At 37.4% G+C, this 25,238-nt stretch overlaps 1 protein-coding gene across 1 annotated transcript; it reads right to left on the bottom strand.

Moving 5' to 3' along the window:
- Positions 1–1,633: 1,633 nt before the first annotated feature.
- Positions 1,634–24,123, bottom strand: IFI44L (interferon induced protein 44 like). The gene is made up of 9 exons (XM_004758135.3): positions 23,992–24,123; positions 20,452–20,939; positions 19,705–19,753; positions 18,773–18,968; positions 18,020–18,172; positions 15,667–15,838; positions 2,945–3,045; positions 2,482–2,654; positions 1,634–1,762 (listed from the first exon to the last, which is right to left on the bottom strand). Exons 2-8 carry the CDS (start codon positions 20,927–20,929, stop codon positions 2,490–2,492), a joined length of 1,314 nt encoding a protein of 437 aa, XP_004758192.1. The 5' UTR covers positions 20,930–20,939; positions 23,992–24,123; the 3' UTR covers positions 1,634–1,762; positions 2,482–2,489.
- Positions 24,124–25,238: the final 1,115 nt, after the last annotated feature.

Here is a 25,238-nt window from a genome sequence, read left to right as displayed (position 1 = left end):
TGTTATATGGAAATGATCAATCACTAAATCCTACTCTTAAAACTCATAGTATACTATGTGTTAACTGGAATTTAAATAAAAACTTGAAATTACTGAACAAAATAAATTTAAATTAAAATAAATAAATAAGACTCAAGAAATTTGTTTCCAGACTTCATGGGTTACTCAGGAACCAGTGGATTTTAATACCAAATAAATAAAAATCCCCAGAAAAAACAAGCAGAAAGATATATAAAATTAGGTAAGTTATTTAATGCAATGATTTGATACATGTATATATTGTGAAATAGTTGCCACCATAAGGTTAGTTAACATCCATCATCCATTACCTCAGATAATTACCTTTTTTGTATATGTGATGAGAACATTTAGGATCTACTATCCTAGCAATTTTCAAGTACATAATACTGCACTATTAGTCACAGTCACCATGTTATACATTAAATTCCCAGAACATTTTCATCTTGTAACTGGGTATTTTTACCCTTCAAACAACATCACCCCATTCCCTCATTCCTCAGCCCCTGGCAACCACCATTCTACTCTGTTTCTATGAGTTAGGCTTTCCAGGATTTCACATATATGTGAGATTATGGTCTCAAATAGCAAAATTTCCTTCTTTTTTATGGCTGAATAATATTCCAGGGTGTGTGTGTATGTGTGTGTGTGTGTGTGTGTGTGTGTGTGTATACATATACTAAATTCTTTTCTTTTTTTTTATGATTTTATTTATTTATTTGACAGAGAGATACAGCAAACAGCGAGAGAGAGAGAACATAAGCAGGGGAAGTGGGAAAGGGAGAAGCAGGCTTCCCACTGAGCAAGGAGTCCAATGCAGGGCTCAGTCCCAGGACCCTGGGATCATGACCTGAGCCAAAGGCAGACACTTAGTGGCTGATCCCAGATGCCCCAGCATACCAAATTTTCTTTCTCCATTCCTCTGCCAATAGACACACTTAAGTTCAAAACAGTCACTTTTTAATGCCACAGCCCACCCCACCCACCCACCACACAAAATCTCTAGTATTCCTAGTTTCCCAAAGAAGACAATAATTCTGACTAAAAGCACATTAGATGGCTTTAATAACTATTAAAAGATAAAAGTATTAAACTAAAAAAAACTATTAAAAGATAATAGTATAACTATTAAACATAACTATTGAGCCAAAGCATATTCATTTGAAAAATACTAAGAAATTTGGAAAAGAGAGTTAGGGTTTAAGTGGAAAACCTAAAACTTATCTTCTGAAAATCTTTTTTTTTTTCTTTACTAATAGTGCTAATTTCTACAGCTACCCAGAGGAATTTAAAACCTTTTGGGGGCATGTGTAGAAGATAACCTTCTTCATGTGTATAAGATAACCTTTTTTTTTTTTTTTGACAGCCAGAGATCACAAGTAGGCAGAGAGGCAGGCAGAGAAACAAGGAAGCAGGCTTCCCGCTGAGCAGAGAAGATCATGACCCGAGCCAAAGGCAGAGGCTTTAACCCACTGAGCCACCCAGTCGCCCCAGATAAACTTCTTCTTGACTTGCACTAGTAACCTTATTTGATCACTCTACTTGGGAGACATGGCAGGATATTTTGAAATTGATTAATGAAAACTTTTTTTTTTTACAGAAATAACATGTTAAGTCCTTAAGAAATATCTGTTCTTTTTAATTAGCTTAAATTCATATCTTCAGCCAAAGATAAGTAAAACATTCTCCCTCCTTCATGTCCATTTCTTCTCTCCAGCATTTCATTCTCTTCCAGTCTTCCCTTCTACAAGAAGAAAAATTTTCAGTACATGTTATCACCCTGGGAGAGAGGCATAATGGCGGGCATGCTTGCTCACTGTAAGACCCTGTGCTAAGTTCTGTGAATACAAAGGTATGTAAAATCCAAACACTGCTTCCTAAAGAACTCACAATTTATTTAGGGAAGTGGATATCCAAGTAACCATTTTATTATTCAATGTAATAGTACTCACATAGAGTTCTAACTAAAGTGCTATAGACAAATAAGTAAGGGGATAGTTCATTTTGCTGGGGAGGTTGAGGAAAGTGTCACAGAAATTAAAATCCCAAATGGTGGTTTGCCTTTCTTGGCCCACCACTGCTCAGGGTTGACCTTTGAGCTTGAAGAAGGACAGATTCTAGAAGAAACCATCAGTTAGACGCTCTCAGGGACTGAAGGCAAAATGTGAATGAAAGCAGAAGTCATAAGGAGGCTGTCACCAGACAATGACTCTCATTGAGTCCTGCCAGTCCAGGGTTGGGGCAAGTAACAGAACCAAGACAAAGATATCACATGCAGAGCTGGAACATTCCTACAATTTTATCTGAGAGCAAAATAAAAGAGAATAGAAGCAGAGCACATATCCTGACATAGCTATCAGGTCTAGAGCAAGCTAATGGACATCAGTCATCCAGTGAGATAGAACCGTGGGATTTTCAAAGAGCACCATGCTTTATGAGAGGGACAGAAAGGAGCCAGATCACCTGTTTCCTCAAGGCAAGTCCTCAAAGAAGTCCTCTGCTACCCGTAACATCTGCCTCAGCACAAAGAGGATCTGAGTGTCCTTTACAGGGTCCAGCTCCCACTCTGATGTGTAATTTTCAACCACGAATGTATTATAAATGGGAATATTTAACATTTTGCTGGCATCCATTATCTGTGGAAAAATTAATAAGCATAACTCATATCTGAAAATTGACTGAATTCAAATATAATTCAAGAAAGAAACTGAAAAAGCAAAAAAAAGTACTCTTTTGAATATAATTATAGTACAAATAATTATTGTTTTAAAGTGGGACATAAACTTGAATTAACAAGGCAATCAATCCATGTCTTCATTTACCTATGAATACGTAGTATGAGCGCGTGCACGCACACAGAGAAACACACACATGCACACAATATAACAGCATCACAATAATGCCTGGTTAGAAATATATTTTTTACCTGACTCTGGAAAGTCATAGGTTTATCCATGTTTGAAAAATTTCCTTGAAGAAATTCACCGCAATTAGTTGCTTTAGTAAGCAAGAGTACACAGGCTGTATCTATATCAAAGAGATAAATCAATTATTTTGTATCATAAATAGCAATGTTTCAACAAAGAAATTAAGTATGAGTAAAAGCAGCTCTCCTAAAAAAATGAAATATCTTTAGTAAATGTCAATATGAAACCTGAAGTTCTTCTAATAGGAGAAATTATCTTTTTCTTCCAGCAGAGAGATTTTTTCTAAATGCAACTGAATTCACACTGCATTGCAATCATTTATTATTCCAAATAGTATGTTTTAAGGCGATCAGGGGTGTAGGAGGGAATGGTTGCTGGACACTGAGGACTGAAAAAGAACCCTAGGAAGTGAGGAAGGTTATATGTGAGGATTGGAAATCTACTAAGGACCTCTTGTCCTCTCCCAGTTGGCTTCTAATCAAATCAAAGTTCTGCTTTACTAAGGAATGCTTCTCCAAGAGATAAACCTGAAATTTCCAAATGCCATTCAAGGATAGCCCTGAGAGACTTCTTTACCAGAGCTCTTAGTATTTTCCCCTAACATAAATCTAGTGTTTGTGGTCCCTATTCCTATGTGATTATTTTACCCTCTTCCTTTTATCCAAGTCCCAGAGGAATAACTAACAATGTTGACCAATTAAATAAAACCTGGTTTGTGTAGAAGGCAGTTCTCAATTGACACATATAATTTCTTTTCAACTTCTGCTAAAATGCAATTCTTCTCTTTCAGAATTAATGCAATGTCTTCTTAGAGCTCTAAATCAGCCCAGTTAGATGAACAAAGCCATGCTGCCCAGCATGGAGTATGGCCAGATGTCCTCGAGAAAAAACATTTCAGACCTCAGCACTTTGTAAATCAGCCTTAGTCCAAATCCACCATCGTTTTAGAGCTGTTACATGCTTATACAGACAGTCCCTGACTTCAGATGGTTCAATTTAAGATTTTTTGACCTAACGATGGTGCAAAAGCATTATGAATTTGGAATAAACCATACTTCCAAATTTGGAATTTTGACCTTATCTGGGGCTAGAGATACATAGTGTGGTACCTCTCAGTCAGCACATGACCACAGGGTAAACAACTTATAAACTTACCACCATTCTCTTTCTCATTTTCACTACAGCACTCAATAAATGACATGAGATACTCAACACTTTATTATAAAACAGCTTTGCATTACATGATTTTGCCCAGCTACAGGCTACAGCTACAGTGTTCCCAGCATGCTTAAGAAAGGCTACACTAAGCTGCAATGTTGGTAGGTTAGGCACATTAAATGTCTTTCCAGGGGGTGTCTGGGTGGCTCAGTCAGTTGTGTCTGCCTTTGGCTCAGGTCATGAGCCCAGGGTCCTGGGATCAAGTCTCGCATTGGGTTCCTTGCTCCATGGCAAGCCTGCTTCTCCCTCTCCCACTGCCCCCTGCTTGTGTTTCCTCTCTCTCTCTCTCTGTCTCTCTCTGTCAAATAAATAAATAAAATCTCTAATAAATAAATAAATGCATTCTCAAGTTACACTAAGCCCATTGTAAACTGAAATAGATCTGTGTATGTTTATATACTTATGTTGAGTACATCTAATGTACTTACTACAATATTTAGATTATAATATTTAAATATTACAATTTTATAATATTTAGATTCAAAACTTATTCCCATTACACAGAAAACTAAAGTTCAGTGCCCTGAAGTTAACTTTCACAAGATCAAGTTATGACTATTAAAAAATATAGATTTACTTCGTCACTAAGACAATCCTCTGTACATTACACTGTGTGGCTTTCTCTGTTAAGTGGTATTTCTACAGCTATACTAAAGAAGAGGCTCTAGAGTATAAATGACCAAATAATTCTCTTTTTTAAAAGTCTTTTTACCTTTTGACCACCTTCACCCGTCACCTATTTTTCCCAGCTCCATTTCCCCACGTCTGGTAACCACTGATCTCTACTCTGTCTCTATGAGCCTTTTTTTTTTTCTTTTAAACATTTCACATATAGGAGAGCTCATATAGGTGTTCATCTTTCTCTGTCTAACTGTTCATCTTTCTCTGTCTGACTTACTGCACTTAGCATAATGCCCTTGAGGTCCACCAAGGTTGTTGCAAAGGGCAAGATTTCATTCTTTTTTATGACTGAATAATATTCCTAGGTGTGAGAGCACACGCGCGCACGTGTGTGTGTGTGTGTGTGTGTGTGTGTGTGTGTACACCCCATTTTCTTTATCCATTGATCCACTGATGAACAGTTAGGTTGTTCTATATCTTGGCCATTGTAAATAGTGCTGCAATGAACATGGTGGGGGAGTGCATATATTTTTTTGAGTTAGTGTTTTCATTTTCTTCAGATATGTACCCATATTGTATGGTAGTTTTATTTTTAATTTTTTAAGGAACCTCTGTACTATTTTCATAATGGCCACACCAATTTATGTGCCCACTAATGGTGTGCACACATTCCCTTTATTCCATATCTTCACCAGTACTGTTATTTCTCATCTTCTTTTGATAACAGCTGTTCTAGCAGGTGTGATATGATACCTCACTGTGGTTTTATTATGTGTTTCCTTGATGATTAATGATGTTGAGCATGTTCTCAGGTACTTGATGGCCTTCTGTATATCTTCTTTGGAAAGCTGTTTACTCATTTTCTGCCCATTTTTAATTAGATTGCTTTTATGTTTTGTTTTGCTTTTGATGGTATGGATTCTTACATATTTTTTTAAATATTTATTTATTTATTACAGAGAGAGAAAGAGGTATGGGGAAGGGGCAAAGAATGGAGGGAGAGAGAATCCCTGAGTATACTCCCTGCTGAGCACAGAGCTCAACGTGAAGCTCTATCCCAGGACCCTGAGATCATGACCTGAGCCAAAATCAAGAGTCAGACGCTTAACTGACTGAGCCACCCAAGCACCCCTTTAAATATTTTAGATACCTATCTTTTATCATTTATATGATCCGCAAATATTTTTTTTCCAATCAGTATGCTGCCTTTCTGTTTTGTTGATGGTTTCCTTTGCTGCGCAGAAGCTTTTTAGGTTGCTGCAGTTTCATTTGTTTATTTTTGCTTTTGTTGCTTTTACTTTTTTTTTTAATTTTTTATTTTTTATAAACATATATTTTTATCCCCAGGGGTACAGGTCTATGAATCACCAGGTTTACACACTTCACAGCACTCACCAAAGCACATACCCTCCCCAATGTCCATAATCCCACCCCCTTATCCCAACCCCCCTCCCCCCAGCAACCCTCAGTTTGTTTTGTGAGATTAAGAGTCACTTATGGTTTGTCTCCCTCCCAATTCCATCTTGTTTCATTGATTCTTCTTCTACCCACTTAAGCCCCATGTGGTATATATACTCAATGGAATACTATGCAGCCATCAAAAGAAATGAAATCTTGCCATTTGCGACAACATGGATGGAACTAGAGCGTATCATGCTTAGCGAAATAAGTCAAGCAGAGAAAGACAACTATCATATGATCTCCCTGATATGAGGAAGTGGTGATGCAACATGTTGCTTTTACTTTTAATGTGAGATTCAGTGAATCATCCCCAAGGTCTACAGTGAAGAGCTTACCACCTATGTTTTCTTTTATGATTACAGGCCTAACACTCAAGAATTTAATGCATTTTTATTTCATTTTTGTTTCTGGTGTAAGACAGTGGTTGGGTTTTATTCTTTTGCATGTGGCTGTCTAGTTTTCTCAACACCATTTATTGAAGAGACTATCTTTCCGCACTGTGTATTACTGGCCCCTTTGTCATAAATTAATTGACCAAAATGTGTAGATTTATTTCTGGGCTCTCTATTCTGTCCTCTTGATCTATGTGTCTATTTTTATGTTAATACCATACTTTTAAAATCACTATGATTTTGTAATAGAATTTAAAATCAGGGAGCATGATGCTTCCAGCTTTGTTCTTCTTTCTCAAGATTGCTTTGGCTATTTGGGGTCTTTTGTGGTTCCATACAAATTTTAGGATTATTTGTTCTATTTCTGTTATTGGAATTTTGATAAGGATAGCATTGAATATGTACATTGCTTTGGAGAGTAGGCACACCTTAATATGAATTCTTCTGATCCCTAAGTACAGAATGTCTTTCTATTTATTTGTGTCTTCTTCAATTTCTTGCATTAATGTCTTACAGTTTTCAGTATGCAGGTCTTTCACTTCCTTGGTTAAATTTATTCTTAGATACTCTATTCCTTTTTATGTAATTGTAAAAGACTATTTTCTTAATTTCTCTTTTTGCTAGTACGTTATTACAATCATAATATGGTGGTGAGTTCTCTAGCTTTTCTTTTTACTTCATAAATCCTATATTGGCAGCTAGCAAAGTACACCTCTAGGGAAATCGAACTGGAAAAGGAAGTCTGTTGTCTCTTGCCAAGCATGAGAAAAGGAACAACCTAACAAGACAAAAAACTTTCACACAGTAGCAACATTATGCAAGCCAAACACCATGAAAAAACCTCAGTCCCATCTACAGAAGTGTCACTTCCCTTCTCTATCCTCCATACTCTGCCAGGATAGTATCATAGAATAAGAATGGGTAGGGATCCAGGACTTTGATACCTGTACTGTGCTAGGTCCCTCTTGATGGTATCAATGAATACTACTCAGGGATTCCGGTCGTCCACCCCAACCATCAGTAATAGTGTACCCCCTCCCTCTTTACCAGTGTCAGAAGAGGCCAACTCAGTTGAGCATCTGACTCTTGATTTTGGCTTGGGTCATGGACTCAGGGTCTTCAGATGGAGCCCTGAGTTTGTCTCTGTACTTGGTGTGGAGTCTGCTTGTCCCTCTCCCTCCCCCAACTTGTGCTTTCTCTTTCTCTCTCTCTCAAATAAATAAAATCTTTTTTAAAAAAAGAAAAATAAATAAATAAATAAGGTCCAGGGTCTCACAGTATAATATCCCAAATATTAAAGGTATAATCAAGAATCACTTGTCATACCAAAAACCAAGGAAACCTATCTAATCAACACTTGTAGAATATACACATAATCTTCAAGTACCATGGAGCATTTACCAAAATATACTATAGACTAAGCCATAATTTAACTTTAAAACCTATTTAAAGAATTTAAATCAGAGTGTATCCTTTGACCATAGTGGATCAAACTGTAAGTCAATCACAGAATGGTAACAAGAAAAACTCCATGCACTTAAAAACTAAACCATACATTCTAAATAATCCATGTGTCCTAAAGGAAGTTTCAAGGGAAATAAAAGATACATTAAACTGGAAGATAATAAAGATATAACATATCAAAAATTGTGTACGTAACTAAACAAGTGTTTACAGAAAAACATGTAACATTCAATGTTTATAATAGAAAAGAAAAGTACAAAATCAATCAACAATCTAAGTTCCTCCCCTCAAAAACCTAGAAAAAAGAAAGCAAAGTATATCCACATCAAGATGAAAGAAATTGAACAGCAGAAATCAATGAACAAACTGAAAATAGGAAAACAATTTAAAGTATCAGTAAAACAAAAACATAGATCCTTGAAAAGATCAATAAAATTGACAAACCTTTAGAAATAGTGACAGAGAAACAAAAGAAAAGACGTAAATCATCAACATGGTGAAGAACACAGGGGATATCCTTACAGACCCCACAGACAGAAAAGAAATAATGAGGAGATGATACAATTTTACACACATAAATTTGACAACTTAGGTGGAAAAGACTGAACTAAAAATTACAAAACTATCCCAACTCACCTAATATGAAACAAATTATTTTAATAGCTTGCTAACTATTTTGGGCTGTAGTTTTTTGTCGCTACAAAAAAATTTAAATGCCCAGAAATAAATTCTGGGCATTAAAAATCCTGAAAAGGGGGATCTGGTTGGATCAGTCAGTTAATCGACTACCTTTGGCTCTGGTCATGGTCCTGGAGTCCCAGGATCAAGACTTGCATCCGGCTCACTGTTCAGCAAGGAGTCTGCTTCTCCCTCTGACCTTCTCCCTCTCATGCTCTCTCTCTCTTATTCTCTCTCTCTCAAATACATAAAAAAAAAAAAAAATCTTAAAAAAAAAAAACCTGAAAAATACATCTCCACACTAGATGACTTCATTGAAAGACTATAACAAAGATTTTAAGAGAAATAACACCAATTCTTCACAATCCCTTCAAGAAAATGGAAGAGGAACATTTCCTAACTCATTTTATGAAGCCAGTGTTACTCTAACACAAAAACCTGACAAAATATGGAAAAATAAAAACAAAAACAAAAACAAAATAAAAAAACTACAGCCCAATATCCCTCATAAATATAGATAGAAATATTTTTAATAAAACATTATCAATAAGACAGCAAATGTGAATAGAATTATATATCATGATTACACAGGTTTTATTCTAAAGAGACAAGGCTGGTTCAAGATTCAAAAATTAATGTAATCCTCCATATTAAGAAGACAAAGATCAAAATCATGATTATGTCAAACTGTGGGGAAAAACTATTTGATAAATTTCAACATCCATTCATGAACAAAAACTCTCAGAGAACTAAGAATAGAGAACTTCCTCAAACTAATAAAGAATTGTAAAAAAAAAAAATAAAAAAATAAAAACTCATAACTATCTTCATAATGGTGAAACAGTGAATAGTATCCCTCTAAGATCAGAAACAACACAAGGGTATGTGGTATCACCACTATTATTCAACATAGTACTGGAACTTCTAGCCAGAACAATATGAAAGGCAAAGGAAATAAAAGGCATGCAGATTAAAAAGAAGAGAGAAATTATCCCAGTTTAAAATGGCATGGGGGAAAAAAAAAAAACAAAAAAACACCTTTCCTAGAACTAATAAGTGAATTCAGCAAGATCACAATAGACAAGATCTGCGTACGAAAATTCTGTTGTAAATTATGTACCAGCAAGAAGCACCTGGAAACCAAAATTACAAATATGATACCATTTTTTAAAATTAAACACCAAGGTATAAATCTAGTAAAATATGAACAGGACTTGAAAGTTAAAAACTATGGAGCAGGTATACTGGAGAGAATTATTGGGGAGAATTTCCCCAATATGGCAAAGGGAATGAGCATCAAAATTCAGGAGGTGCAGAGAACGCCCCTCAAAATCAATAAGAATAGGCCCACACCCCGTCACCTAATAGTAAAATTTACAAGTCTCAGTGACAAAGAGAAAATCCTGAAAGCAGCCTGGGAAAAGAAGTCTGTAACATACAATGGTAAAAATATTAGATTGGCAGCTGACTTATCCACAGAGACCTGGCAGGCCAGAAAGAGCTGGCATGATATTTGCAGAGCACTAAACGAGAAAAACATGCAGCCAAGAATACTATATCCAGCTAGGCTATCACTGAAAATAGAAGGAGAGATTAAAAGCTTCCAGGACAAACAAAAACTGAAAGAATTTGCAAACACCAAACCAGCTCTACAGGAAATCTTGAAAGGGGTCCTCTAAGCAAAGAGAGAGCCTACAAGTGGTAGATCAGAAAGGAACAGAGACCATATACAGTAACAGTCACCTTACAGGCAATACAATGGCCCTAAAGTCAGATCTCTCAATAGTTACCCTGAATGTTAATGGGCTAAATGCCCCTGTCAAAAGACACAGGGTATCAGAATGGATAAAAAAACAAAACCCATCTATATGTTGCCTCCAAGAAACTCATTTTAAGCCCGAAGACACCTCCAGATTTAAAGTGAGGGGATGGAAAAGAATTTACCATGCTAATGGACATCAGAAGAAAGCAGGAGTGGCAATCCTTAGATCAATTAGATTTTAAGCCAAAGACTATAATAAGAGATGAGGAAGGACACTATATCATACTCAAAGGGTCTGTCCAACAAGAAGATTTAACAATTTTAAATATCTATGCCCCCAACGTGGGAGCAGCCAAGTATATAAACCAATTAATAACAAAATCAAAGAAACACATCAACAATAATACAATAATAGTAGGGGACTTTAACACTCCCCTCACTGAAATGGACAGATCATCCAAGCAAAAGATCAGCAAGGAAATAAAGGCCTTAAATGACACACTGGACCAGATGGACATCACAGATATATTCAGAACATTTCATCCCAAAGCAACAGAATACACATTCTTCTCTAGTGCACATGGAACATTCTCCAGAATAGATCACATCCTCGGTCCTAAATCAGGACTCAACCGGTATCAAAAGATTGGGGTCATTCCCTGCATATTTTCAGACCACAATGCTCTAAAGCTAGAACTCAACCACAGGAGGAAGTTTGGAAAGAACCCAAATACATGGAGACTAAACAGCATCCTTCTAAAGAATGAATGGGTCAACCGGGAAATTAAAGAAGAATTGAAAAAAATCATGGAAACAAATGATAATGAAAATACAACAGTTCAAAATCTGTGGGACACAACAAAGGCAGTCCTGAGAGGAAAATATATAGCGGTACAAGCCTTTCTCAAGAAACAAGAAAGGTCTCAGGTACACAACCTAACCCTACACCTAAAGGAGCTGGAGAAAGAACAAGAAAGAAACCCTAAGCCCAGCAGGAAAAGAGAAATCATAAAGATCAGAGCAGAAATCAATGAAATAGAAATCAAAAAAACAATAGAACAAATCAACGAAAGTAGGAGCTGGTTCTTTGAAAGAATTAATAAAATTGATAAACCCCTGGCCCGACTTATCAAAAAGAAAAGAGAAAGGACCCAAATAAATAAAATCATGAATGAAAGAGGAGAGATCACAACTAACACCAAAGAAATACAAACTATTATAAGACATACTATGAGCAACTCTACGCCAACAAATTTGACAATCTGGAAGAAATGTATGCATTCCTAGAAACATATAAACTACCACAACTGAACCAGGAAGAAATAGAAAGCCTGAACAGACCCATAACAGTAAGGATATTGAAACAGTCATTAAAAATCTCCAAACAAACAAAAGCCCAGGGCCAGATGGCTTCCCGGGGGAATTCTACCAAACATTTAAAGAAGAAATAATTCTTTTTCTCCTGAAAATGTTCCAAAAAATAGAAATGGAAGGAAAACTTCCAAACTCATTTTATGAGGCCAGCATCACCTTGATCCCCAAACCAGACAAGGATCCCATCAAAAAAGAGAGCTATAGACCAATATCCTTGATGAACACAGATGCGAAAATACTCAACAAAATACTAGCCAATAGGATTCAACAGTACATTAAAAGGATTATTCACCACGACCAAGTGGGATTTATTCCAGGGCTGCAAGGTTGGTTCAACATCCGCAAATCAGTCAGTGTGATACAACACATCAATAAAAGAAAGAACAAGAACCATATGATACTCTCAATAGATGCTGAAAAAGCATTTGACAAAGTACAGCATCCCTTCCTGATCAAAACTCTTCAAAGTGTAGGGATAGAGGGCACATACCTCAATATCATCAAAGCCATCTATGAAAAACCCACTGCAAATATCATTCTCAATGGAGAAAAACTGAAAGCTTTTCCGCTAAGGTCAGGAACACGGCTGGGATGTCCATTATCACCACTGCTATTCAACATAGTACTAGAGGTACTAGCCTCAGCAATCAGAAAACAAAAGGAAATTAAAGGCATCCAAATCAGCAAAGAAGAAGTCAAATTATCACTCTTCGCAGACAATATGATACTATATGTGGAAAACCCAAAAGACTCCACTCCAAAACTGCTAGAACTTGTACAGGAATTCAGTAAAGTGTCAGGATATAAAATCAATGCACAGAAATCAGTTGCATTTCTCTACACCAACAGCAAGACAGAAGAAAGAGAAATTAAGGAGTCAATCCCATTTACAATTGCACCCAAAACTATAAGATACCTAGGAATAAACCTAACCAAAGAGGCACAGAATCTATACTCAGAAAACTATAAAGTACTCATGAAAGAAATTGAGGAAGACACAAAGAAATGGAAAAATGTTCCATGCTCCTGGATTGGAAGAATAAATATTGTGAAAATGTCTATGCTACCTAATGCAATCTACACATTTAATGCAATTCCTATCAAAGTACCATCCATCTTTTTCAAAGAAATGGAACAAATCATTCTAAAATTTATATGGAACCAGAAAAGACCTCGAATAGCCAAAGGGGTATTGAAAAAGAAAGCCAATGTTGGTGGCATCACAATTCCGGACTGCAAGCTCTTACAAAGCTGTCATCATCAAGACAGCATGGTACTGGCACAAAAACAGACACATAGATCAATGGAACAGAATAGAGAGCCCAGAAATAGACCCTCAACTCTACAGTCAACTAATCTTCGACAAAGCAGGAAAGAATGTCCAATGGAAAAAAGACAGCCTCTTCAATAAATGGTGCTGGGAAAACTGGACAGCCACATGCAGAAAAATGAAATTGGACAATTTCCTTACACCACACACGAAAATAGACTCAAAATGGATTGAAGGACCTCAATGTGCGAAAGGAATCCATCAAAATCCTTGAGGAGAACACAGGCAGCAACCTCTTCGACCCCAGCCGCAGCAACATCTTCCTAGGAACAATGCCAAAGGCAAGGGAAGCAAGGGCAAAAATGAACTATTGGGATTTCATCAAGATCCAAAGCTTTTGCACAGCAAAGGAACAGTTAACAAAATCAAAAGACAACTGACAGAATGGGAGAAGATATTTGCAAACGACATATCAGATAAAGGACTAGTGTCCAGAATCTATAAAGAACTTAGCAAACTCAACACCCCAAGAACAAATAATCCAATCAAGAAATGGGCAGAGGATATCAACAGACATTTCTGCAAAGAAGACATCCAGATGGCCAACAGACACATGAAAAAGTGCTCCATATTACTCAGCATCAGGGAAATACAAATCAAAACCACAATGAGATATCCCCTCACACCTGTCAGAATGGCTAAAATCAACAAGTCAGAAAATGACAGATGCTGGCGAGGATGCGGAGAAAGGGGAACACTCCTACACTGTTGGTGGGAATGCAAGCTGGTGCAGCCTCTCTGGAAAACAGCATGGAGGTTCCTCAAAATGTTGAAAATAGAACTGCCCTATGACCCAGCAATTGCACTACTGGGTATTTACCCTAAAGATACAAATGTAGTGATCCAAAGGGGCACGTGCACCAGAATGTTTATAGCAGCAATGTCCACAATAGCCAAACTATGGAAAGAACCTAGATGTCCATCAACAGATGAATGGATCAAGAAGATGTGGTATATATACACAATGGAATACTATGCAGCCATCCAAAGAAATGAAATCTTGCCATTTGCGACAACATGGATGGAACTAGAGCATATCATGCTTCGCGAAATAAGTCAAGCAGAGAAAGACAACCATCATATGATCTCCCTGATATGAGGAAGTGGTGATACAACATGGGGGCTTAAGTGGGTAGAAGAATAAATGAAACAAGATGGGATTGGGAGGGAGACAAACCATAAGTGACTCTTAATCTCACAAAACAAACTGAGGGTTGCTGGGGGGAGGGGGTTTGGGAGAAGGGGGTGGGATTATGGACATTGGGGAGGGTATGTGCTTTGGTGAGTGCTGTGACGTGTGTAAACCTGGTGATTCACAGACCTGTACCCCTGGGGATAAAAATATATGTTTATAAAAAATAAAAAATTAAAAAAATAAAGAAAGAAATAAATAAAAACTATGGAGCACTGTTGAAAGAAATCAAAGACCTAAATAAATGGGTAGATATATTATGTTCATAGATTGGAAGAACTCAACAGAGTAAAGATGTCAATTCTCTCAAAATTTATGTTTTTAATGTAATTACTATCAATATCCAATCAAATTTTTTTTGTGTGAAAATAGACAAAGTAATTCTAAAATGCCCGTAGAGGAGGAATTGAAGATGGCAGCATAAGAAAACTGTGAACTCACCTCCCCCTACGGACACAGCTAGTTTACAACTACATATGGAATAATTTTCCTCTGAAAAGGACCTGACAACTAGATGAATAGCACCTCCACACACAAAAACATGAACTGCATCCAGAAAGGTATGAGAGGCAGAGACACTGCCTTACCCAGCACCCCACTCCAGATGCAGTGACCCCAAATTCAGGTGGGACTCAAAAAAAATATGAACTCTTTCTCAAGGTATGAAGAGATTGTGCCTTACATCAGGCATCCCAACCCTGGGGGCTGGCACCAAAAAGATAAGCCCCAAAATGTCTGGTCTTGAAAATCAGTGGGGATTAAGACCAAGAGAATCACAGACCTATGAAGAACAGAGATCCCAATCTTAAACGGCTCCCACGCAAACCCAGACGTTGAGATCCAGTGAGAAAGCCACAGACTGAAAAGCAGCTAGACTGTGAGAGAGACCCACTCACTCCTTTTAAATCTACACATGTGATTCAACAATACAGAGGCACACGCTTGCATTGTAATAGTGTCATTTTTCTGCGTTTGATCTTCCTGGTCAGGTCACATAACCTGGGGAGATGACCACCCTACCAAGCCACTGGAAAAGCACATGTGACAAAAACAACAACAACAACAACAACAAAATGAATGACCTCTGTCTGCTATTGCCACCAACCAACCCGGGATTCAGGAAACTGGGTGAAAGGTCCATAGGACCTCTCTGAACCCTCCTCGCAACCTTCTGTGAATCTGTAATTATTTCAAAATAGAAGTTTTTTGAGAAGGACAATGAGACTCACCATAGCTCAAGACTTCTTTCTGAATTTGTTGGAACTTTGTCACCATCTTAGAGGAGAGATCATTGATAGAGTTGATATCTAGGACATAAGCCACGCAGTGAATCCTGTCCTTCAGTGACGGAGAGGCCATGAAGTTAGGATGACTGGGTGTAATTGGTCTACTGGGGTTCAACTGTTATAGAAACATAAGATAACATTTAGAGAATCTATGCTGAGTTCTTTAAGACACATTCATGCTTCAAATGTGACTACCACTAACCTCCAAACTGAAACTTTCCTCCCTCCACCCACTCTGCCCCCAGGTTAATTAGTAGTGTCCTTCCATACTTCCTCTCCACTATGAGTGTAATATTCTATCTTGCTTATAGAAAAACCACATCATTGCACTGGTGAAAATGAGAATTACACACACTTTATATTATCCATAGTGGAAATATCTCAGGAAAGTACAATGTTTAAAAAGCTAATCTCACATCCCAGAGTCAAGAAAGAAAGAAAGAAAGAAAACTACCGTTACAACTGGTTATACCTCATTTAAGATTTCTCTCTCAACATTTTCTTTTTTTTTTTTAAGATTTTATTTATTTATTTGCCAGACAGATCACAAGTGGGCAGAGAGGCAGGCAGAGAGAGAGGAAGGGGAAGCAGGCTTCCCGCTGAGCAGAGAGCCCGATGTGGGGCTCGATCCCAAGACCCTGGGATCATCACCTGAGCTGAAGGCAGAGGCCTTAACCTACTGAGTCACCCAGGCACCCCTCTCTAAACATTTTGTGTACTTAAATGGACTAATGGATAAAGAAAAAAAGGAAAGAGAAAAATACATTGAAAATGCATTTTTAAAATACTATAGTTACCTTAATTTCGCAGAAGAAAAATAAATAAAAATGAAACAGAAGAAATATCAAATTTTAAGTTAGTATCCCCATACCGCAGAACAATAATTTTTCTAGGATTAAGAAAATAGATTTAAAAATACAGTAAAGGGGGGGAGGGGGCAAGGGGTGGCACCTAAGTGGCTCAGTCGGTTAAGCGGCTGCTTGGGCTCAAGTCATGCTCCCAGTCTTGGAATGGAGCTCCCTGCTCAGTGGGGAGCCTGCTTCTCCCGTTACCTCTGCCTGCTGCTTCCCCACCTTTTCAAATAAATAAATAAAATCTTAAAAAATAAATAAAATAAATAAATATGTAATACTTAATATTAAATAGATAGATAGATAAGAAATATCAAAATAAATAAATAAAAATATAGTAAAGGGCTACATTCATTTTTTCCCCATATTTTTCCATGTTGGACTGAACTGATTCCTCTCTGTTGTAAAAAATGAAGGTTTTCATAGGCTCACAATATCTCCCATTTCTCTGTTCTGTTCCACCTCCCTGTATTTTATGTCTCCTTAGATTGTGAGGATAAAAATTATGTTCTTAATTCAACCCTGTGTTTCCAGTAAGCAGCATAGCATCTGGCACAAATTAGGTTTTTAATCACGTTGTTTTTTTTTTTTAATGTATGAGTACATAGTTAAGGTTTCCAATCAAGCACAACAGAAGTCACTGTTCAAAAATTGTATTATACCCAATGCCTAAAAGAAAAGTGATGATAATGGTTGGCCTTTTGAGAATAAAAAGTTATCATCTGATTTATCTTCTCAGCCACCCTATGAAATGGGCATTATGATCACCCACAGTTCACACATAAAAAAGTAAGACTTATAAAGACAAGTATGTAACTTGCTTATGGGTACACATCGAACTAGTGGCAGAGCCAACCTTTGGACGTAGGTAATTAGGTAGCCTTTAAGTAGTGAAATCTAAGTACTTACAGTATAATAATAGCACACTTCAACAAAAAGTGGTTAATTGTTCCAAGATTTTGTCTAATTGATCAAAAAAAGTGCATGAGATTAAAATATAACATTCCTATCTATTTTACAATAAAGAATGATATAAACAAAATCTCCTCCTGTCCTTTTCCTGGAATCTCTATGAGTAATTTGGCTGCATTTCTTTTCTGTTCTTTCTCTCTCTCTTTTTTTTTTTTCTTTTGAGATCACTTTTTTTTTTTTTTTAAGTTATCACCACACCCAGTGTGGTTTGAACTCATGGCCCAGACTCAAGAGTCATGACGTCATGAGGTCTACAGAGAGCCAGCCATGTACCCCAGGCTTTCTTTCTTAATGCTCTAGAAAACAAGTTACTCTATTTTACTTATTTGAGTACTTATTCATTTAAAGTAGAGTAGTGTTGGTTGATGTTGAAAATACCTTATGACAGTTGAAACCACCTTATGGGGTAAAAATTTAACAAAAACAATTGATGAAACTGATTTTAAATGTTTTAGAGGTTGGAGAGCTCTTACCTGATATCTGTCTGGCATGCAGCCTTTTAAGATGTAGGGTATGTCTTCCATGCACAATCCAACTCCTTCTTTCTCATGTAGGCCCATGGAGTCACACAACCTAAATGGCAGGTATTTGCCATGTCTCCTATCTTTAATAGGATATATCCTATACTATAAAACAAAGTATATCAAAGGTAAAAATACATTCTTCCACTAGCATTCAGAACATGACAATAGGAAGAACAGAGAGTGGTTAATATTTTGAGACTGTGGTCTTCAAACATTTGGTATCAGGATCACCTGACACTTAAAAATTACTGAGAATCTCAAAGGTATTTTATTAAAGTAGGTTATAGCTATTGACATTTAACATAAAAATTTTAGACAGAAAACAATTAAATATTTTTTAATAATTTTAAAATACAATTATGAATCTATATTACAATGTTAAGTTTAAGGACATTTTTATGAAAAAAAATTATTTCCCCCCCAAAATTATCAATTGCAATTCTTTTTTTTTAACAAGTACCAAAAAGCATTCTTCGAATTACTGCTTCTTGCATGCATAAAAATGGAAAGCCTCTCAGTGAAACACAACTCAATGGAGGGAATTCTGAATCAACTTTTGCTCCTTTTTTATATTTGACTTAGCATTTAATTGCTTGGATCAGGAGGAGGTTAATGTTCTAAGAGAAAATGGTGAAGAAATGAACAAACCTGAAAATTATAATCAATAAAACAAAATCCTCAGGAAATCCTTAAATCACTTACCTGTTCAGTAATGCTGGTGACATCAGACCCCACTCTGGCTTGGCGAGTCAGACGGCCTTGGAAAACAGACTTCACTGAATTGATAAAACTAGACTTTCCAGACCCAACTGGACCCAGCAAGAGAATACGAATTTCTGAAACAAAGTCTACACAGGGCTTGTAGGTTCCGAGTTCGACTAGAAGTGAATTTCTGTGCCTGTCAAGTAACACGCAATACTTAAAGACAAAAGCCAAACTTTCACAGGAACAGTACAATTCTGCTGCTTCTTTCCTTCCCTTTACAAGTATGTTTTCATTACTTATTATCTTCGCATTAACATCTATCATATGATTTGAAATGGTCTAAAGCTAATGCATTTTGTGCATGAAGACAATGCGTTTATCTATATCCAAATAAAGAAACATTAACCAGCAACCAAATCACTGTTAAAAACTATGAGCATTAGACCACACAGATCTAACAAATTCCAACAACCCTGAAGATAAGCATTATTTCAGTAATAATAGCATATTAAGGAGAAATGAAATATATGCAATGCAGATATTTATCTATAGATTGGCGAAAGAAGACTTTGTTTTTAAAACTTACTGAAACTCCCCCAAAACCTTTATATCCAGGGAAAGCCTTCACAGGAATTATCTGAAATAGTCCTCTAGACTTTTCTGTCTGGAAGACTTTGAATCTAGCAAGTCCAATGTGAAACATAAAGCCAAACTATCACCAGGTCGATTATTTTAAAGGTTCGCAGTTGGTAGTGATTTTGTCCCTGTTGTTGCCGTAAATTGCCTTGAACATACTATAAAATAACGTTATAACTCATTTTTCATCACTCCAAGTTATATGATCTTTATTTTACTCGTTCATTTCCAATGCCATTTATAGATGTGTCCTAAATAAAATAAGTAACAGATAGTCCAAGAACCTAACTTACTTGGTGGCTCCTGTTATCTTGCTTATGTAGTTTTTATCATCCCCAATTCCTGTAGGAAAGAAACAGCATAATAAGCTTTTTAATTTGCCCAACTAAATATGCCCCAGTGAGCCTTCTGAATGGGGCAGAGAGTTTGCTTATACAAACCAGGGCTGGGCTGTCTAGTTAGGAGCTAGAGTTGGCAACATCACGCAAAGAGAAGGGAAAACTAACCTCCCTGCACAGTAACTGGTTCTGGAAACTCTCACCTAACTACACCTAGAGATCTTACAGCTGACCCAAAAGCCGTCATCGCACCAACATAAACCCCGCCCTCTCTGGCTCTCCCTCTCCAATTCTCCACTCCTACTTCTCAGCTTGCTTTGCTCAAAGCTGCCTGTACATTCTAAGCAATACCTCACAACCTTCATGCTCCCTAGGTTTCATTTTGAAGTTTATGAACGAGAAAGCTGATAGCATGAAATCTGTCTTTCCTCTCATTTGTTCTTGTTCTTGCAGCTCAATTATGACCCACGAACACAAAGAGAAACTAGAATCAGAATGTAGGATTATCAGGCGCCTGGGTGGCTCAGTGGGTTAAAGCCTCTGCCTTCAGCTCGGGTCATGGGGCTCTCGGCTCCGTGGGGAGCCTGCTTCCCCTTCTCTCTCTGCCTGCCTCTCTGCCTACGTGTGATCTCTGTCTATCAAATAAATAAGTAAAATCTTTAAAAAAAAAAAAAAAAGGTAGGATTATCTAATTTAACATACCGTCAACGTGAAAAACTTCACATTCCGAATACTTGCTGCCAGAACAAAAATATATGCCTAAAGTCTTCTTTAATGAATCATCCACAGAAAAGCTGCTTTCGCCTGGATGTACAGAAAACACCTCTTGGCCAGAAGAATAACATACCATTTGTCCAGAATTAATTTTTGTTTCTGTTTCTAAAACTGCAGTTATCATTGCAGTTATATCATTCTTTTGAAATGAAAAATAGAAGGAGGGGTTGGGCCTTTTTAAATTGTTATGCTCTTCAGGATGATCCCCAAGCATAAAGACCCCCAAAACAAAGTTACCAACATAAATTATTGTTACAGTAGGTCCCTGACGAGTGCACTTTTCATTCATTCTACAAATGTCACTCTCATGGACACTAGACTTATAAAGAAGTCTCAAGGACACGTTTCCAAGCATCTTCTCCAGACTCTTCTGCTGACTCCATGTCAATCTGGTTACCACTGCCATTGTTCTGTATCTGATAGAAAAACAATAAGTTGTTGAGAGGCTAGTTAGTATATCACAATGGTTTAAAGCATAGATTTCTGCTTCTAGCTCCAACACGTTATTTTTTTCCCTCTGGCCCAATTAAAATATGTTATTTGGACCACAAGGCAAAAAGAAATGTGTATGCAAATGTATATACATATATATCTCTATATATAGATATATATAGGATATCCTATATATATCCTACTGTTTTCTATTCCTTCTCTATGTGTATGCATGTGATATACATAGATATATGTATGTATGTATGTATACATACATAGATATATGTATACACATGTACATATACATATATATATATAGATATGTGTATATATACATACATAGATCTTCACATACACATACACATCTATGTGTGTATGCGTGCATATATACATAGATATACGTATACATACATGTATATGTATACGTATATCTATGTACATACGCACATATACACACATAGAGAGAGAAAGAGAAATGCAAAACAGTAGGTACCTATGAAAAAAATAGGTAATTTAGAAATAAAAAATCATTATATTTTTTGAAGTCAGTAGACAAATGAAAGCTTAGATAAAGGACATAGTAAAATTAATAAATTAGAAGAGCGATCAGCATAATTTTTTCTTAATGACAGAGAGTAAATATTTTAGGCTTTGTGGTCTCTGCCGTAATTACTCAACTTTGCCAATGTGACACAAAAATGGAGACAACGTGTAAACAAATGGGTATGACTGTGTTCCAATAGAGCCTTTTTTATCAAAACAGGTGGGTGTCACACAGGTTATAGTGGGCCAACCCATGAAGTAGAAGGTAGGAGAAAGGAATTTTTACAGAAAACAGTTCCCAAACAAAGAAACTGACATATGAAAGGAGTTAACAGACAACAAGGTCCTACAGCAGCAGAATAAACCAACCAATAAATAATTGGCCATCATGCCAATTATTTCAACGAGAAAAATGAGAACACAGGGTAAACGGTAAATACATATATTTGAAAGCACTGGAGGGCTAAGATTGGGAAAAGAAGTGAACACAGAGAGGTAAGCCGGGCATTGGGGAGCGCATTTCCATGAGGACTGTCTGTTAGCTTTAGACGAGGTGCCAGAGATGCTGAGATTTGGGGCAAAACTGCTGCTAGACTCCCAGAGCCAGGTCAATAGAGTGCAACGAAGAGGATGCCTTGGCAACCCTCCTCTCAGGCCATGGGCAAGGATTTTTGTTTGTTTTTTGTTTATAGGAGACAGGGAGAGGGAGCGAGCCCAAGAGAGGACAGGAGCCAGGAGCAAGGAGCAGCAAGGGGCGGGGAGAAGCAGACACGCCCCCTCTGGGAGCAGCGAGCCTGATGACTTGGGGCCCTGGTGAGAGGGCTTGATCCCAGGACACCAGAATCATGAGCTGAGGTGAAGGCAGTCACTTAACTGATTGAGACACCCAGGCGTCCCCGTGTACAAGGATTCTGAAGAGCTACAGGGAAGAAGGAAGGGTGGACTGGAAATGGACAGACTCAACTCCATCTCCTAAGTAATTTCAGTCTACGGTTGGATTAGTATAAATGAGGATTTCTTATGCCCCCAACAGCATGGCAGATGCAAAAACAGATCTTTTCTAGATTAAGAGAACATCTTCGTAGCCTCCATTTTTCTATATTCAGTGATTCACATTCATTATAAACACAAGAGAGGAAATGGAATAACAGGATAGAAAAACCAAGAGAAAAAGCAGAACACAGAAATGAACCCATACTGTTTATTAATTAGTTTTGTTTTTTAGGTTCCACAGGTAAGAGAAATCAGAAGGCATTTTTCTTTCTGACTTATTTCACTTATCATAATCCCCTCTCGATCTATCCATGTCCCAAATGACAAGATCTCATCCTTTTGTATGGCTGACTGATGTTACTCTGTGTGTGTGTGTGTGTGTGTGTGTGTGTGTGTATCTCACATCTAGTGGAAAATCTGTCTCTAATGAAAAAGCAGTCAAAGTATATGAAGAAGACATTCACAGACAAGGTAACTCAAACAAGCTGTAAACATACAAAAGTGTTCAATCATTTTACAAATGAAGAAGTGTAAATGAGATATTATTTCACATCAAACAAAAGTCCAGCAATACCAAGTTGACCCAGACAGAGATAATATTCACATTGTTTTTTCAAAGATTTTATTTATTTACTTGACAGACAGAGATCACAAGCAGGCAGAGAGGCAGGCAGAGAGAGAGGAAGGGAAGCAGGCTCCCCGCCGAGCAGAGAGCCCGATGTGGGGCTCAATCCCAGGACCCTGGGATCATGACCTGAGCCGAAGGCAGAGGCCCCAACCCACTGAGCCACCCAGGCGCCCCTAATATTCACATTATTTTGAGAGACACACATCATTTTGGGGAGCAAGTGTGCTCATAGCAGCATTGTTTAGGGTGACGTTAGAAGATTGCAGGGACAAATTTTGTCAGACTCACACAATGAAATACTAGAGAGCACTGAAGTGACTAAACTAGACCTATTTGTATCAACATTGTTAAAGCTCAAAACATCAATCTTGAGTGGAAAAAAGCAATTGAGAATCATACACTTATGATATTTAAATAAACTGTTAACACAAAAGGATACTAGAGCTTGTGTTTAGATACATATGTCCATATATCAAAGGCACCAAAACCCAGCAAAATAATAATTGATCCCAAAGTCTGGATAATATTTCCCTCAGGGAAGGAAGGGAAGAGTAAGGAATGGAGGAGAGATTCAAACATAACTTCAACATTGTTTGTAAGGCTTTTATTTTTCCGAGGTAAAAAACTATTCTAATTTGATAAAGCAAGTCATTTTTTAAAATCTGATAGAACTGCGTGAGATTACACTGGAGCTTACTTACATCCTGGAGTCCCCTGTGTTTGAAATGTTCATTAAAAACAAAACAAATTCAAGAGGAAGTTGTGATCATTAGCAGCAATTTTCCTCTGAAGTTCTTTTTCAAAAAAAAAGGCAAACAGGCAATTTTCTTCATACACAGCTGGAAAACATCCAATGGCAAAAAGCCACTTACCTGTGTTTTAAGAGTTGGAGGGAGCTTACATGTAGTGGTAGGTGCTCTGTTTCCCGTATCCAGCAGCCAGTTTGGAGACTGAAAGGTTCTGCTGAGACCGGTATCTTCCGGTTCAAGAAAAAAGAAAGTGAAACTCAAAGCAGCAGTCAGCAGGCAGCTTGTGGCTTGTCCTTAAGTTTCTTTTTCCTTGCTAGAAACAAAGAGACAGAGAAAACGAAAAGGCAAAAGAAAAAGAAAATGATTTCTGCCAAACACATGAAAAAGATCTTGGTCTCCTCTGAGCCCACATGGAAGCTTGCAAGAAATGGCGATTAATAAAGAACTGCCCTAAAACCAATAGTTAACATTCTGCACATTTAACTGTGGACTAGACACTGTGCCACTGCATTTATTTTCCTAGTTTCTTCTTGAAACAATCTCATACTAATCACTAATAGTATCACTAATCACTCATAGTATCTTTATTTCTCAAAGTATGCAAACAAAACTTAAGGACATGAGGTGACTTTGCCCAAATTAATTCCACGAGCAGAGTGGTAGCCCTGGCCGGTATTTGAAACCAGGTCTTCCTGCGCGGGAACAAAGAGATGAGGATCGGACTTTTCAATTCATTCCTAAGACAGTGCACAGCCTTGTTTCCCATTTACACATTCAGTCATTCAGCACTGGTTTCGAACCTGGGGATGGATAGTGCTGAGTAAGATGAAAACACCGCCCTCACATCGCATGCCATGTGCTCAGGGAGGCAGTCAGATACACAGACAGATATATCCATGCCCTGCATACTACAAAAGGGGTAAAAAACAGATCTCCTGGGGACCAGGATAACAGTGGACTCACCCAGTCTTAAGGCACTAGTAAAAGCTAGCAAATTAAAATTTAGACTAAGGCATGAACTTGTAGGGCAGGAAGAAATTTCCTTCTGTCTGCCCTCCAAGGTTTTTCCAGGAGGTCTAGGAATTCAACGGGCCCGAGACGGATTAACACAAGGAAAAAACAAAGTTTCAGGATATGTGCATGGAGGCCCAATAATAAAATTGAGACCTGATGAAATGATAAAGCCAGGCAGTTTTTATACAATTTAGACAAAGAAACCATAAATTTGGGAGAACTCGGCAGGATAAAGAAAAGAGAGGGTTGGGAACTTTCATTAGTAAGGAATTCTAATTGGAATCTGCGCTAAGCTAGCTATAGATTGGTACACACACACACACACACACACACACACACACTGAGGTTTATTGTTA

The sequence above is a fragment of the Mustela putorius genome, unplaced genomic scaffold (assembly GCF_011764305.1).
Source record: "Mustela putorius furo isolate JIRA1106 unplaced genomic scaffold, ASM1176430v1.1 tig00003853_pilon_pilon_pilon, whole genome shotgun sequence".
NCBI classification, from domain to species: Eukaryota; Metazoa; Chordata; class Mammalia; order Carnivora; family Mustelidae; genus Mustela; species Mustela putorius.
Note: the sequence above shows the minus strand (reverse complement) of the source record. Positions and strands in the feature narration are given on the sequence as shown.